The sequence below is a fragment of the Vollenhovia emeryi genome, unplaced genomic scaffold (assembly GCF_000949405.1).
Source record: "Vollenhovia emeryi isolate VEMERY1.0 unplaced genomic scaffold, V.emery_V1.0 DF939137.1, whole genome shotgun sequence".
NCBI classification, from domain to species: domain Eukaryota; kingdom Metazoa; phylum Arthropoda; class Insecta; order Hymenoptera; family Formicidae; genus Vollenhovia; species Vollenhovia emeryi.
This window is the reverse complement of record NW_011967229.1, coordinates 1,166,102-1,182,674: the sequence shown is the minus strand read 5'-3', so window position 1 is coordinate 1,182,674 and position 16,573 is coordinate 1,166,102. Positions and strand designations below refer to the sequence as shown.

At 42.6% G+C, this 16,573-nt stretch overlaps 2 protein-coding genes across 2 annotated transcripts in view; both read left to right on the top strand.

Annotated features, from left to right (window-relative positions):
• The first annotated feature begins 1,708 nt into the window (after nucleotides 1-1,708).
• On the top strand, nucleotides 1,709-10,486 carry LOC105567455 (serine/threonine-protein kinase PLK1). Its single transcript, XM_012022343.1, has 7 exons — nucleotides 1,709-2,293; nucleotides 4,568-4,792; nucleotides 4,861-5,078; nucleotides 5,332-5,627; nucleotides 5,750-6,040; nucleotides 6,352-6,752; nucleotides 7,576-10,486. Exons 1-7 carry the CDS (start codon nucleotides 2,204-2,206, stop codon nucleotides 7,771-7,773), a joined length of 1,719 nt encoding a protein of 572 aa, XP_011877733.1. The 5' UTR covers nucleotides 1,709-2,203; the 3' UTR covers nucleotides 7,774-10,486.
• A 906-nt stretch (nucleotides 10,487-11,392) lies between these two features.
• The window catches only part of LOC105567454 (probable multidrug resistance-associated protein lethal(2)03659), a 29,572-nt gene continuing 24,391 nt past the window's right edge, over nucleotides 11,393-16,573 (top strand). The window contains exon 1 of the mRNA XM_012022341.1: nucleotides 11,393-11,550. The gene's annotated coding sequence lies outside the window, so the exon portion shown is untranslated. The remainder of the gene's footprint in view (nucleotides 11,551-16,573) is intronic.

Here is a 16,573-nt window from a genome sequence, read left to right as displayed (position 1 = left end):
ATTTGCCGTACGACAAATGCAATACTGGGCGTAAGTTCGTCCCGTTTTTAAACATTCGCGCACTTTGAAAACACATTAAGAGTATACTTAAAATGATCGTCAATATAACAACGGACTACGAATACTGGCCATAGTACGAACCTGAAGCGGATCACGTGTTCAGTGACGTAACACACGCGTGCGTACGCGGGTCCGTCTGGAGATTCGCTCCTCCAATTCGCGCAGCACTGAGCGGAAAAAGAAGCATCGATTTGCAACAACTGCGCGAGTCAAATTCGCGTCGCCGTTTATTCATTTCTGCCCTCGACCGCGGAGTCATTCAACTAACGTTGTAGTAATTTTATCTGAGGTCCGCAGAATACAAATGGCACATACGGTTCCATTTTTTTTATTGTATATCACTTTTATAGTTTTACAAACCACAGGTTATCGTGATTGATCTTGATTATTTTTATGCGTATATCCCTTTGTCGAGGTGTTGTTGCAAAATGGTGCTGCACATCCACCCATTTTTGCAACAAACAGCAAATTCACACTGTTATCAAACTTCATGCGATGTACAACGATTATATTTTAGGTTACGTCTCGATCTGATGGCAGCTTAAAGAGAGAGTGAGATATTCGTACTTCTCTCTCTCTCTCTCTCTCTCTCTCTCTCTCTCGTTGGATTTGACTAAACATGGCAGACAACTCTGTTGGCCAGACTCTGATTAAGCCCGTATCAGACTACGGATTGAGATTGGGATTAGATTAAAATTTGACCAATCAGAGTAAAAGTTACTGAACTTGAGATTAGTAAACTTTACTGTGATTGGTTAAATTTCAATCTAATCCCAATCCCAATCCGTAGTCTGATACGGGCTTTAAAAAGATTGAAATTTAACCAATCACAGTAAAGTTTACTAATCTCAAGTTCAGTAACTTTTACTCTGATTGGTCAAATTTTAATCTAATCCCAATCTCAATCCGTAGTCTGATACGGGCTTTAGAGGGTCTCTAGTTAGCAGTTGACCGACGCGCGACGTTTGTGTAACTGGCCCTAAAACCCTTATCAGATTACGGAATGAGATTTAGATTAGATAAAAATTAAACCAATTAGTGTGTAAGGCCAGTATTCATAGTCAGATCTTATATTCAAGACTGTCTTAAGATTATCTTTAGATACTCCACAGCCAATGAAATGTCCCATACAGCATCTTTATGCTGTATTAGACAAATTCTAGACGGTCTTGACTATAAGATACGACTATGAATACAGTAAAAAAATCGCTAAACTTGAGATAAGTAAATCGTAAGCCCGTATTAGGCTACGGATTATGAGATTAGATTGAAATTTGACCGATCGGCTCGAGGATTGCGAATTGGAGATTAGAATTCAAGCAACGAGAAACAAGAAACAAATAAAAATTAACAAACCTATCCGATTGGTCGAGATCCAAGCTCACGCGCAATTCGCGGCTCTCACGATCGGACTTCAATCCGATATCGCAAATCGCGACGCGAGTCGCCCCCATTGAGCGATTCTTCCACCGGACCGGCCCATAGGAATATTCTACGCTCGGAATCGGCCAATCGGCGATGAAAACGGCCGTGCCCGAGAGATCCGCCCGGCCGCCAAAAGTCCCAGGGAGGAAATCGCGGGAATGGCGAGGTGGCGCGCGCGGCGCGGCGGCGCGCCACCTCCCGCCGGCTCACGTGACCGTCCCGGCGCCGCGGCGATTGGTCGGCCATTCGTCATTTAAACCGACGGAGCCGTTGCACGTTGTCCGCGACGGTGTGCGAGGAAGCAGGCGGTTTGAACAGAAGTACGGCGAGCAGCGAGTCCCGCGGGTGTCCTGCAGTGCGGTAGCGTGGCGCGCTCACGGCCGCTCTCTCTCTCTCTCTCTCTCTTCTTTTTCTTCCCCTTTTCGCTCCCCGGTTCACGCGGGCGCGCGCGCGGCAAGACGCTCGCGGCGTGATACAGCGGACGGTGCGCGTCGAGCGACGGTGCGTACGCGCGCGAATCCCCTCGCCGGCCGGTCAACGGCGAGCTCTCGTGGGTGAGGCAGACACGCCGGGCTCACGGCGGCGACCACGACGCCGGTCACGACGGGACGTCAGACGGAGAGCGACTGCGACACGACTGGCACCGACTTCGTCGGACGGAGCATCATCGGACGACAGCGGGTCCACTTATCACTGCCACTGCCACTGCCATTGCGCGATGTCGAACGAGGAGGAGAACGCCATACCGAGCGTGATACACGACTCGAACACCGGCAAGAGTTACATGAAGGGCCGGTTCTTCGGGAAGGTAAGGCGACGACGGTGCGCGCGCGCGACCTTGAGCCCCCTCGTCTTCGTCCTGACCTTGCGCAGTCACGCTCCTCGCGTTAACGTTCCTTGCGACTCTTTTTTTTCTCTCTCTCTCTGTCTCTCTCTCTCTCTCTCTCGCCCGCCGCCGCCGACGTGTGTTGATGCACACGCGCGATCCCTCGGCGCCCGACACTTGTTGCACTCGCGCCAAGGGCGCGTCTTCTTGCGCGAGAAGACGCCCGGCGCGACTTGCAACTGCGAGAGGAGGAGCTCGCGAGAATTTCAGGGATATTTGGGCTTTGACCTGCGACAACGCGTCGCTCCTGGCGACGCGGACGATCAGCTCGGCTCGTCTTACTTCGTGTCTTTCTTTCTTGTTCTGAGAATTGTAGGGAGATGAGGAGCGAGTGGAAGAAATCTGCATTGGCGAAAGCGGATTTCTCCTCGGGGGCTCTCGGAGACATTTGTGTGTCGCAAGTCTGCCGGCAATATGACTCGCGCCCATCCCTGCCGGCGCGGATGAACTTTAATCTTGGTTTATGCTACCTTTTATCTTTCGCCAAGAAGAGGAAGGAGATGAGAAAACCTAAGAAAATTAATAACAATGGCTCGTATGATAAAAATCGAAGTAATCGCAGAAGGGGCTTACAGAGCCTAGGCAGGGTTGTAGTGACAAAAAATTGTTTAATTGAAATATAAAGAGAATAGACGTTTCGGTCCTAACTGGACCATCTTCCGTATATAAAAAAAAAACAAATTGACGCATGATAGATAACAGAATACAATTAATAAAATTTGTATGGCTCAAATGTGACAAACACAAATTTGAAGGAATAAAGGACTAAGAGCCGCGACGGGGTGTCGGTGCCTAAATATTTTATTCCAAATTTATTGCGAAAAAAATAATGCGAATAAAAACTGAGGCGGGCGCCTCAACCAATTCGACCGCCGAGGCATGTGGCAATATTCATCGCAACAAACAGTCTAATGTCGATTCCCGAGTGCCACCTGGGGCGACACGTTTTTCGCAACGAATTTAGAATAAAATATTTAGACGCCGACACCCCCTGTCGCGGCTCTCAGTCCTTTATTCCTTCAAATTTGAGAATACAATTGATACAAGAAATTACGCAGTGGTGTAAAACGTGAAAAAGTAGAACACAAGTGTGTGTAGTAAGTTTTAAACGAAAGCTGTGACAATTGAAAGAATAATAAAAATCCGTGCCACGTAGAACAGAGAAAGAAAAGGAAAAGAGACAACTACTTGGAATAGTGTTGACCAGTATCGATGACGTTACCAAAATGAGGGATAAAGGGTAAATAACAAGGATGGGAGTGTATTGAGAGGAAGAAGAGGGGACAAACAAAAGCGGAAAGGAGACAGGAATAACGAAATTAATGTGAGGGGGGAGGAAGCAAGTTCAAAATAGGGAGACATTCAACTGCCAACAGGTCTGTATCGGTATGTTTATTTAAGGGGAGCAATTTGGCGTTGTGACGTGTACCATCTCTGACACGAGCCTTTCTTTTTTTGTAGGAAGATTCTTCATCAAGAATACGCGACACTGTCCCAATCGAACTCGAACGATTCGAATCCATTCTGCGACAAGACATGACAGAAGGGGACGGTGAAGTTTTATTTGTATCCGCGCAACGCTCCTTTAGCCTGATTTCAAGCTGTGCCTTGGTCCGTCCCACATATGTGGCCACGCAATTCTCACATGAAATTCCGTAGACCGCATCGTTATGAGACAATCGAGTTTATCTTTTTTTTTTACAACGACGAATTGCTGTAATGGATGGTGGCAGGAATAGGCAGTTTTCGCTCAATTTTTTTCATATTTCATATCACTGACTGCGTAATTTCTTGTATTGTATTCTGTTATCTACCAGGCGTTAATTTGTCTCTCTTTTTTATACATACTGAAGATGGTCCAGTTCGGACCGAAACGTCTATCCTCTTTATATATTAATTAAACATTTTTTTGACGCTACAACCCTGTCTAGGCTCTGAGCCCCTTCTGCGATTACTTCGATCTAAGAAAAGATAAAAAGTAAGACAGACCGAGATTGATCTACTTTACAAAAAAAAGTGGGATCCAGAAACCTCCCAAACAACACGCATGTCTAAGAGAGACATCTTTAAGGCGTCTTTAAGTCGACTTTTAGACATGCATGCTGTATGGGTTGGGAGCCTTCGTTAAGCATCAGCCTTTTCCTCCCGCTTTCTCACAGTTGTCTTTCATCCGCTCCCATGTTCGTTGCTTCACAGGGTGGCTTTGCAAAATGTTACGAGATTACCGAGTCCAAGTCGCACCACGTGTTCGCCGGGAAAATCGTGCCGAAGTCACTGATGGTAAAGAGCAATCAGCGAGAGAAGATATCGCAGGAGATTGCGATTCACCAGAGCCTGAGTCACAGACACATCGTTGGCTTCCACGGCTTCTTCGACGATACCAATAATATTTACATCATCCTGGAGCTCTGTCGCAAGAGGGTAAGCGCTCGCGGCCGGTGGCTGCTCCGATCGTCCGACGATCTTGCAATTTTGTCTTGACGTTCTAGTCGATGATGGAACTGCACAAACGCAGAAAGGCGCTGTCGGAGTGCGAGACGCGGTACTTCATGAAGCAAATCTTGGATGGAGTTTTCTACCTGCATCAGCACAAGATAATTCACAGGGACTTGAAGTTAGGCAATCTGTTTTTGAACGACGATTTGCAAGTCAAGATCGGTGATTTCGGGTTGGCGACCAAACTGGAGCACGACGGCGAACGGAAAAAGTAACTGTCAGCTTAAATACACCGCGATGTACTCGACGAATGTGATCGTCCTCTGTGTCTAGTGCCATGAATTATTTCAATTATACTTCATTACTGAGAATTCTATCTTTAAATCTGAATGTAAGCTCGGCTTTACTTCAAATTTATACTGCGACATAAAGCTTTGTAAACTCTGTCGGACAAACAATTGGTTTTATTAGTTACGAACCAAACTTTGGCGCACTATTTGACTAATTTGTGAATCTTCCAACAGGACTGTCTGCGGTACTCCGAATTACATCGCACCGGAGGTGCTCACGAAGATCGGACACTCGTACGAGGCTGATATATGGAGTATCGGTTGCATAATGTATACTCTACTTGTAGGCAAGCCGCCTTTCGAAACGTCGAGCCTGAGGGAGACATATTCCAGGATCAAACAAGTACAGTACAAGACACCGCAACATATTAGCAAACCTGCCATGAACATGGTGGCGAACATGTTGCAATTGAATCCCTCAAAACGTCCGTCCGTTGTCAAACTCATGAAGGATATCTTTTTTACTTCCGGTAAGAGTATTGGGAAAAAAAGTGGAATCGTTCAGTAGTCATTTTTTCCCTTGCAAAGTGATTCTATTCGATTATAGATTATATAAGCAGCTTTAATTAATGTTCTCGTTTAATAATTGCAGGATACATGCCGACGAGTCTGCCGCTCTCGTGTCTGACAATGGCACCACGTTTGGACATGCTCGAGTCGCACTGCAATCGCAAACCGCTGGGCGAGATGAACCTTAACGGCTACTCGGAGCAGGAGATACTCGCCCGAGTGCCGAACAGTCCATCGCGAAAGGCCAAGCCTAACGAAATCATTGAACCACAAAGAGTTACCCTCGACATCAGAAAGATGCTTCAAACGTTGAAAGAACAAATAGCTACTGTGTTGATAGCTAGACCTGCTAGGGAGACAGCTTCCTCAGCAGGTAAGATAGCGAAAATATTAAATACGGTTCTGCTTCGTTTTCTTCTTAAAATATGCATTCTACGTACACTATAATAGTCTACTATCGAGAATAACCTGGTTTACTCAACCAATTCTTTTTGTCTGGAAAATTAGTAAATCAATAAAATTCATTTCAATAAAAAGATATGTACACACATTTTTTCCAGCTATATTGTGATTAAATTTAATATTGAGTTGCAAATAACTGGGATTATATAATTGGGAAATACAATTGCTATATTCAGTATTGCTGTATAATGTTATAAAAATGTCCTCTTCGGAAATTTGCAGACGAATTGACTGATCCGGCGGCGCAGCCTGTGATTTGGATCAGCAAGTGGGTGGACTACTCGGATAAGTACGGCTTCGGGTACCAATTGTCCGATGATAGCGTCGGCGTGATGTACAACGATGGCACGCGGTTGATCATGATGGCGAATGGCTACAACATTCACTACATCAATCGCGAGGGCGATGAGTTGTACCACACGGTTAAGGAGTATCCGAGTCATCTCGAGAAGAAAATGAAACTGATGAACTTCTTTTTGAAATATATGAACGAGCACCTGATGAAGGCGGGCGGTTCTATCGCGTTGAAACAAAGTGACTCCCTCTCTAGAATACCTTACATACACCAGTGGTTCAGAACTCAATCAGCCGTGGTGATGCAACTGACTAATGGCACAGTGCAAGTAAGTTGAGCCAACGGCACACGATACCCATTTTTCCTGCTGGATTGCTTACGACAGCCAATTAAGATTTAACCGTAAATCACCTGATCTAAAACTCTGCGTCCTTATTGGTTCTCGTAAGCAGCTGTCTCGAAAGTTATATGACGCATGTATGTGCGTGTCTGTATATAATTCTTCATTCTTTCTAAAATAAATTACATTCTTGTACATATTACGATATCGTACACTTTCACTTCAAACTTTTTTGATCAGCCTCTTTATAATTCGAAATGTATTCGAGATGAGTCAGAATCCGTAAACTTTATGAATTAATTATTTTCTATCTTTAGACATCCCCTATATGGTTACATGTGTTATTGTTATCTTAATTTAAAAAAAATTGTATTAGTCTTAAGTTTCTTTGCTTTTTCTAGGCTCTTTTTATAATTTTGCAACACTATGTTAACTTATGCTTTGTGTAAATTTATTTATTTTTATCTGTTTTAATACACTTTGAATAATGAGAAAATATAATTTGTATTTAGTAGCACTTTTTTATTGTTACGTTATTGGAAGTATTGTTTGCTATGTTGCTTTTAAAGTGAGACGCGACCGCGTATTATTAACAATCAAGTAAACAGTAAGTGCCAATAAACGGCCAGGGTGGATATTCCGTCCCTAACAATAGATTTACGCATAAATTTATAATAAGTTTACGAAGCAAAGAATACACGTAAGTTTACGCGTAAAAATATTAGGCACAAAAGATCCTGCCTGACCGTTGATTTCCTACTCGCTTGATTATGTTGGTTTTGTTTAATAAAATTATCTATTTACTTCTCAGATCAACTTCCTGGACCACGCAAAGATCATCATGTGCCCGTTGATGGCGGCAGTCACCTATATCGATCATGACAAGAACTTCAAGACTTACAGATTCCAGACCATTCAGGAGAGTGGTTGTTGCAAGGGATTGGCGGACAATCTGATGTACGCGTACGAGAAGATCAAGCTGATGCTGTCAAATTCTCAGGCCCGATAAAGTCACACCAGGGAGAGAAAGGAAGAAAAGTAGCGAGTGCCGCGCCTCTCTTGGCACTATATATTTAGAGCAACGCGACATATGTATTTATTTTCTAATAGCGCTGTCTTTGTAGCGAAAGGGAGAGAAAGAGAAACGGGTGAATGGAGGCTGCGATCTTGCATGATTTTCCCTCTTCCTTTGCTCGATTTTTATACAGGCGTATAGAATTTTGCTAGGCAATCTTTTTTTCTTTCTTTTTTTTATCATTTACGAAAGAGAGAGAGAGGACCCCAATCGTACAACGTAGGCGAACCGTTTCGCGACAAGGCAATTCCATCGTCACTACATATTACCGTTAATTGGTCGGATGTCAATAATCTGCTATTTATTTCCATAGATAGTGCTGGAACCGAAATATCTAAAATCTCAGTTAACTTTAACCCAGGTCTACGAAAGCTCTGAAACTCTCTTATTTAAATATATCCACTTTAGCCTCCGGCCTAGTTTCCTATTGCCTTCCCCTTAGAGATCTCGCGAGACTCCGCATCTTCGTTGATCCGATCCAACGACCATTTAGAAGGTATTTTGCTCTGACTTTGCAAGTAAATCAGATTCGATTAAGAGATGCTGCGCTGCGTTTATCGCAAAGAAAAAAAAACAATGGAAGAGGAGCGGGGCGTAAGAGTAATCGTGATTCGACTGAGTGGTGCAATCTAATGTCTGAATTCGTTGTCGTAGCTGAGATGAGCGACCTGCAAGAGCTAGTCCTCTGACCGACTGTTTGTTTCTCGCTTCCCAAGATTCGCTGAAGTCGCTCGTGAAACTCTTTCGAAGCAGTGCTACTCGGGAGTCACGAGCGATTGTTAATCTTGGAACAATAGTTGTTAATTTCTAAAGTTCTAGTAACAACGGCGAGCAGACTTACGCGCGTTTATCGAAGAGCATGTTTGTTCGAGATGTGAGACTGTTCCAAACAAAACTTTATAACGACTTATAACGACTTGCTTAAGACTTAATTGTTTCAGTTGTGACGTATTAATAGTCGAAAAGTATGTTACCCATTCTAAGGAATACAGAAGTACGAATAAGAAATGACGATTAAATAAATTACATCGTGATTATTTCTTTTGCTTTCTCACTATTTCATTTGTATAGACATTTCACGGTATCCGACAAGGTTGTTTCTCCTCCATGTTTATTTTTCGTGTACAAGACGGGAAACTTTGGGATTTTGTATTTTGGAAAATTAGATCTTGCAAGTTTTACTCTCTTTGGCAACAACGTGTAGCTTCAGTTAAAAAATATGTGACGAGTCTCTCTGTGAAGAGACTCGAAATTTATTTCATAGAAATTACCTTGATAGCGAGAATTAAGTATAAATAAACTGCCGTTATTTCTGTGAAGCTTACAAAGACTTTTTAAGATGTCGATACGATAAATCGCGGTTGTTCGGCTAGAAATTTCGTAGAATCGAAACAGTGAAAAAGAGACTTAATAGACTTTCTGTCGAGAAATTCAACGAGAAACTTGTGATTTCTCGCACTGCTTCGACCGGTTAAGAAATATTACGAAGGAGAACGAAGTCAATTGTATCGAGCTACTTTGTATATGAAGACTATTTCTGATAGGGACGTCGATACAAAAATTTATATTTTTTATACAGCAAAATTGACCACAGTATGTTAATTAAATCGAGCGCGGTGTGTGTAGTGTAAGATCCTCTTTTGTAATATTAGATTGTTATAGATAATACATCGATTTTTATATAACTATTGTAACATTAAATCCTTACGAGAGTTCCCGAACTTTTTCTCAGCACAATCCCGAGTTTTATTAAGAATCAAGGTAGCTAAACGGTGGGTTTTAACCGATAGAAATCGCAGGGACTGGAGAACGATTGGGAAGCCTTGAAAGAATGAAGATTCAAAGCACTCGCGGATCTCACGGCGCAGAGTTTACGAATCGAGTATTTAATTAGCCCGAGAGTTTTAGCGGATCCCCTGAATGATTCGACAAGCCGATAATTTCACGACCAGGAGATCGAGATTGTAACGTTTCGCGTCGAGAGAACGAGGGAAACTTTCGTAAAGATTTGATGTAACTGTAATGATGACTCTTTTGAAGAGACTGGATGAGAGAAGGAGCATAGGTTTTTCATATAACGAAATTGATTTAAGTATAATAGCGGGGGGACGATAACACGTAGTCATTAAGTGCCACTCGGAAGAAACAATATTAGCTTAGCGAATGATGTTACGTTATGTTAAGTTAGGTATATACAAGAGATGCGAGGAACAATTATAGATAATTAGGTAATACGTTATCAAATTACAATTAGTGCATGTACATAAAAAGAATAGGTAAATATGCCAAGGTGAATGGTTGCGCTCATAGGCGGAAAGTAGTTTACGTTTAGACAAGAATTATTAAAATATTTTTACGATGCGTCAATATACTTATAACGCTGTTTTGAAAAAGAGTACGGTATAGAAATAAAACTGTTTTTTCTTTTTTTAAATGCAACTCGCTCTTTGCGCGCGGACTACTTTCAAATAGAACGAACGTGACGCTCACGCCGGCTTGGTTCGGCGATCGACCTGACGACGGACTTTTAAATATTTCGAGCGAGTGGGTAATCCCCCTGACGTCTAGACGTCACGACTCTGTCAGTCGTCGATTGTAAAACGGCCTACGTCGGAGCCAAGGTTCCTCGAGTAAAAGTTTGTACACGTATTTTTATATTTTAATGTTTTTCTTCTATTTACTTATATTAAATTTTGGCTTTCCAGCTTTCGCGGCTGCTGTCTTCTTCAGTCGTAATGGTTTCCGGATGGTTGCCGCGGCCGTTTGCAGTGTGATTTGATCGTCAGGGCTGGGAGACTCTGATACTGAGCTCCCTCGAGTTGCGGTGGTCTTTAAGTTAAATTTATTTATTCGTTCGCCAACTCTCGGAGGAAAGAGGCGACCCACCGAGGGGACTATCGTACTGCGATAAACAGGAAGTCGAAAGTCTGATCCCCCTGTTCTTCATCAGACTCAGATACCGATCGTTCGCTCCCGCGGCTGAATTTCAAGTGATTTAAAAGACCCCCTCTTTTGGGCGCGCGAACACTTAAAAGTCGGAAGGTGTCGACACGCAAGGACCTGAGCGGGAAGATTGTCGTAACCGTTCACGATTCTGTCGTAAGCCTCAAGTCGGCGTCGGAAGTGAACGGCACAAGGAATCGTAGACGTATGCCGCATTCGTCGCATCGCAAGGCAACATACGTCTACGACAATTCTCAGGACAAAGATTTCAAACATAAAACGTCTCAAGAGTACAAGACAGCCATTCTGTTCGGGCCCTTGCGAAGACAACCAAGACTGTCAGACGAAGGAAAAAAAGAAGTTTCTAAAGCAATTGTTGGATCTCTCTCTCTATGTCTCTCTCACTCAGGAGCGTAGCATAGAAAGCCCGAAAACGGCGGTCGATAACGTCCGGAGTCGCGCGGCTCCACGGAGCCAGCGGGGCGCGGAGTTGTCGGCCGTCGGATTTTCTTCCGTGAAATCGCGGGCGGGGTGGTGGGGGCTGGGGAGGAGGGATCACGTGCCGCGCCGGGGTTAACCAATGAGACATGCACTCCACAGTCTCAGTCGAGTAACGGCCCTTGGTTGGAGTGGACGTCGTCGTCGTCGTCGTCGTCGTCGTCGTCGGAGTTGTCGGTCACACTTAACGAATCGGGACGCGCTATGGAGTCCTGATAGTGCACGAGGGCACCCTCGTCCGAAGGCAGCAAAGTAGTTCTCAACCTTCAGGTGAGTCGCCGGCGCGAAGCACGGGTGGTTAAAGCCCGCTCGGCTCCGATTCGGGTTACATAAAAGGCGTGCACGTTTTTCGATGACGTCTCTGTCTGTGTCTCTCGCTCGCTCTCTCCTCTGGCCGCGGCGGCGCGGCGGCGAGGGAAACCGGGACGCTCGTGATTTTGAAAGAAATCGCGTTAGTGACGCAGGAACGAGCCTCTGACCTTTTCGCGACAGGTATAATAGATACATCAACTGAAAATAATCCTCTCTGGTTTCCTCATTACTTCTCGAGTTTGGAAGTACTTGGGTCTCACAATTTCTTATCAGTTTGTTGTCTCACTTCCGTAATATAGATATAGTATATATATTTATTTTACTTCAGCTTACAGCCAAGAAGTGGACTTGGTTTACAATAGTTCTTGACTCATTCACTCCTGCATACTTTACTCTATTCCTCCCCTATTTCTTCTTTACGTATCGTGACTAGTTTATATTGCTTATTTATTATTTACATTTCTTTTCCTCCTTCCTCCTGTACCCTCTCCTCCTTTTCTTTTCCTTAAACTTCGCAACCTGCATTCTCTTTCTATCCATAGCTTCCTAATAGTGTTCCCTTTTTCCTTATCTAATTCGTCGCTCCATATCTTATCCCTTATTTCTTTACTGTTTTTCCCTAATTTCTTCTCACTTCCGTAATATAAATGTAACGTATATTGAGTACATAGAGAAAAGTGCCCTATTATGAGATACGCTCCTAATATGAGATGGGGGGGGGGTCTACTGCGAGTAAATTAACAGCAGGGTTGGGAGGTAACTCAACTCTAACTTAACTGTGTTATTTTTCTCCGTCTGCAACTGTAGCTTAACTCAATTGCGTTTTTTTCGATAACTACAATAGTGACTAATTTAATTAGTTACTAAATGACCGGAGGAAATCTTCTAAGTCGCCAGAAGTAATTAAAAACTTCAGAAGTGACCGTGTCAATTTCTGACGTCGTGTTCTGTCGTTCGTGAAATTAAAATCAGTTCTTTTGATTCACCATGCGGCTTTACTGGCACAATTATCACTTGAAAAGGGCCACAAACCATGGTCGGAACGTTGCGAGTTTAAACATAAAAATTTGCCAGACACGGTCACGTAATCTTCTGAATCTCCGAATAATCTTCTGACGTTTTTAATTAGTTTTATTGATAGTTACTTTATATCTATGCAGGGTTGGAAAGTTACTTCATAAAAGTATCTAGTTACAGTTTTTTCGCTAAAAACGTAACTAGCTACAGTTACAAGTTACCAATTCTGAAAAGCAACGCGTTACAGTTACAGTGACTCATGAAGTAACAAATCGTGACTTCGCAGTTACTTACTTGCAATAAAAATAAAAATATCAATATTGCGCGTAAACGCCTTGATCGACAATTTTACAATTCAAACGGCGGATTACATTTTTTATTTTCATCGCAAGGAGGTAACTGCGAAGCAACGATTCGTTGCTTTTCGAGTAACTGGTAATGCGTTGCTTTTCAGAATTGGAAACTTGTAACTGTAACTAGACGCTTTTGTAAAGTAACTTTTCCGGCCCTGATTAATCGACATCACTCGTTGGTTTTATCATGAAATTGATTGCTCGTGGAATGAAGTTTGTTCAATGGTAAATTCATTGTTAGATCGTGCAATCGTTGCGAAAGAAGATTTGTAATTGAATTTGGATGTTGAGCACCCGCTGTCTCGTATTGGAAGCCTATCTCATAATAATGGACTTTCATTTAACAATGTGGTGCAATAGATTGTGAATACGTCGATACGTGTGTGTGGTATGAATATGAATATGAGCCCAGTGAGAGCTCTGACGTCGAGTCGACGTCAGCGGGGTCGAAACCGCGTCCCAACCGTCAGTTTTCAAAAATAATTAAGAGCTTTGGAACTTAATTTTTTTGTATTAAGTTAACCTGGCGGTTTTCTCCAATAAGATGTTAAAAGTACGTGGTAATTTAATAAAAAAAAAAGGTTCCAAACTTAACAATGAATTTTCCGCTAAACAGGCTTCACTCCAGGCAATAAGTTCACGATAAATCAACAGATGATGCCTGTTAATTCAGCAGAAACTCCGCTATCTCGCATTAGGAGCCTGTCGCATAATAGAGGGCTCTCTTTTATGTATTACGTGTACGTATATTTTGTACACATGCAGGGTGAGTTTGATTTCGTGAACCAGTCTTTTACTATAAGAGGGTGGATTACCGAGAGAAATTGTAGCCAACTCTGGAAAAGATGGAAACAATCTCGTCATGTATGTTTCAATCATGTAATATGTTACAAGATATAATTGGATATTACATGAACGAAACATATATAACTAGATTTTCCATTTTTTTCCCAAGTTGGCTACAGTTTCGGTCGGTGACTCTGGGGGGAAAAAAAGACAGTCAGCAACCCCCTGGGTGGGCCCCAAAATGGGTTGCTGTCTTTCTTTCCCCCAGAGAATCCACATCTCATGGGAAAAGACTGGTTCACGAAATAAAACTCACCCTGTATGTGCGAGATTTTAGGGAGTTATCGCCTCGCTTTGTGATTGCTTCACAACTTCTGTTCGCATAAAAATGCTTGTCGCATGATTTTACTTTCGAGGCAAAAATAGAAAAATGTTCGATCGGCTGTAACTCGAAAACAGAGCGTTTCTGTCTACGAGCTGTCTTCGTCGTTTTGATCAGAGGAATACGCCTACAATCCTGTACACCAATGCCCACTAATGCCCAGTGGGCATTACTTTATCTTATTATCTCTTAAGATCATACTAAATTAATTTATCTTATCATCTTATTTTTATCTTTAGAATGCTCAGCAAGGCCTAATGCCCAAACTAATGCCCGAAAAAAATGCCTAGTAATGCCCAGTAATGCCGCAAATCTGTACACCACAATGCCCTCAGCGGTTTCGCTCTCGGCGAAATCAAACCGAGTCGCCGAATCTCAGAGTCACGCGTGATCCGAATCCGAAAACGGACCCGAGGAATTCTCGAGGATAACGTCAGAAAGGAGGACGTGTCCCTGAGGTTCAAGGCACTCGGTCACCCTAGCCGAACCGCGACCGCCGCCGCCGCCGCCGCCGTCGTCTGTTACAGTGTTACATAACGATTACGCTCTTATCACTGCATGCGTTTCGCGCTGTCACCACGCGTCTCGTATATCTCGTGTCAGCGCGTAAATCGCGGGAATCCCGCTCTTTTGTCGAGTCACCTCGATCATTAGTTTCGTCTAGCTGACACGAACCGCTTGAGCGAACGTGAGGCTCTGCGCACAATAGAGGGAATATTAGGAGACTTAAGGAATACTGGGGAGAACAGGAATATTGAATGTTAAAAGAGAGAAGAAAAAGGAGAGATTAAATACGACGCACAGTAAAAGAGCGAATAAGATTCGAGATAAACGTGGGAATTGTTCGTACCCCTGCGAGAAATAACTCGTCGGTCGATGGCGAAACGATGTCGGATTATTTCTCACCGGGACATACGCACTTACAGAAAAAATTTCCGGATCCATTGCTGTTACACTTGAATGTATCATAAAATAGGATCGACACAGCGCCAATCATATTTATTACAGAGAAAGGAATATTTTGATCTTAAATGAAAAATTCTAAAATCTGGAATAAAATGATAGTAAGTATGTGTCGTCTTTTGTCGATTATTTTGTCGCGGGCCAACTTCGGGCGTTGCAAGACGGAGGGAAAAATTTATTCTAAACGCAAGAATACCTAAACTTACATTTACATGAGTTTGTCTCAATATAGTAAGTCAATTTTTTTTAATTCGATAGAGGAGAATAAGAATTATTGATTTTATTTTGACATCGTCTTATTTTTATACTAAACGAGGTTGTGAAAAATGCGTCAAAAGTATTTTTGTCTCAATAACAGAAATTCTTTCTGAGGGTGCAGTCATAATACAAAATATCTATGTTCCAGCTTATGAATTTATACAATACGCGGGATTTAATATCCATTGTTATCGCTAATATTTCCTCCATTGTTATTATGCGCCGGCTCTAATAACGGATAGCGGAGTCGTTCACGATTGTTACGCGGAAAAAGATACACGTGCACGCGTGGTGTAAGCAAGGTCCCGGAATTACTGCCTTTCGTGGATACGGCCGCGAGCGATTTGGAGTTTTACTTTGACGGTTCTGTATCGGAAGAGTGTTACGCGTCGCAATTGAGTTGAGTTTAGTATCCTTTAATTTATTCTTTAATTTCACAATACATTGGTGTACAAATAACCTTCATTTCTGTCCAACGAGAAACTATGCTCGAGCACAAGCTTAATCACTTCTTGTAATCTGCGCGCTAAATACGACCCTGTTAAAACACGTCGTAATTTTGAGGAATTTGCGGTTAAAGTTGCGAAGATGCTATCTGACAAATAGAATATTTTTCCATAACTATGTGCGGCGCGTTGGAAAAGTTCTGTTGTAGTCAAAATTAAGCTGTTAGGATTTTTGTAAAAAATCCTAACAATCCTTAAAAAGAATTTGTCGTGTCGCTTACGGTTAAAAGTAGAGGAAAGTCCCCTATTATGAGACACGTTCCTAATATGAGATAGCAGGTTTCTGTTAAATTAACAAGATTCGTTTATTGGTTCCACCGTGAATTTATTGCTCTTGAAGTGAAATCCGTTTACTGGAGAATTCATTGTTAGATCGTGCAATCGTGGCGAAAAAAGATTTGTGATTGAATTTGGACGTTGAAAACGTGCTGTCTCACGTTAGAAGCCTATCTTATAATAGGGAACCTTCCTCTATTATTATTATTAATACGGTTTCTACGGTGTCAACGTTGCTACACGATAGAAGTTTCTCCGTATCTTGTTTAATTACTTTTCGTTTGGAGTATTTATAGCCATGACGAAGTTATTAGTAAGCGGAAATTACAGCGCGAGATTTTTCGACAGTAAGCATCTCGATAAGCAAAATCTCGAGACCGATAAGAGAATCTCGAGCTTCGCAGTTTGAAGATTTCGTTTTGAAGTCTGCTAAAGTGTAG

Excerpts from the sequence above, each read along its gene's own strand:
- LOC105567455 (XM_012022343.1), top strand. The coding sequence starts at position 2,204 with ATGTCGAACGAGGAGGAGAACGCCATACCGAGCGTGATACACGACTCG. Across the intron at positions 2,294-4,567 it reads AGGGCCGGTTCTTCGGGAAG|GGTGGCTTTGCAAAATGTTA; the intron begins GTAAGGCGACGA and ends GTTGCTTCACAG. Across the intron at positions 5,628-5,749 it reads GGATATCTTTTTTACTTCCG|GATACATGCCGACGAGTCTG; the intron begins GTAAGAGTATTG and ends TAATAATTGCAG.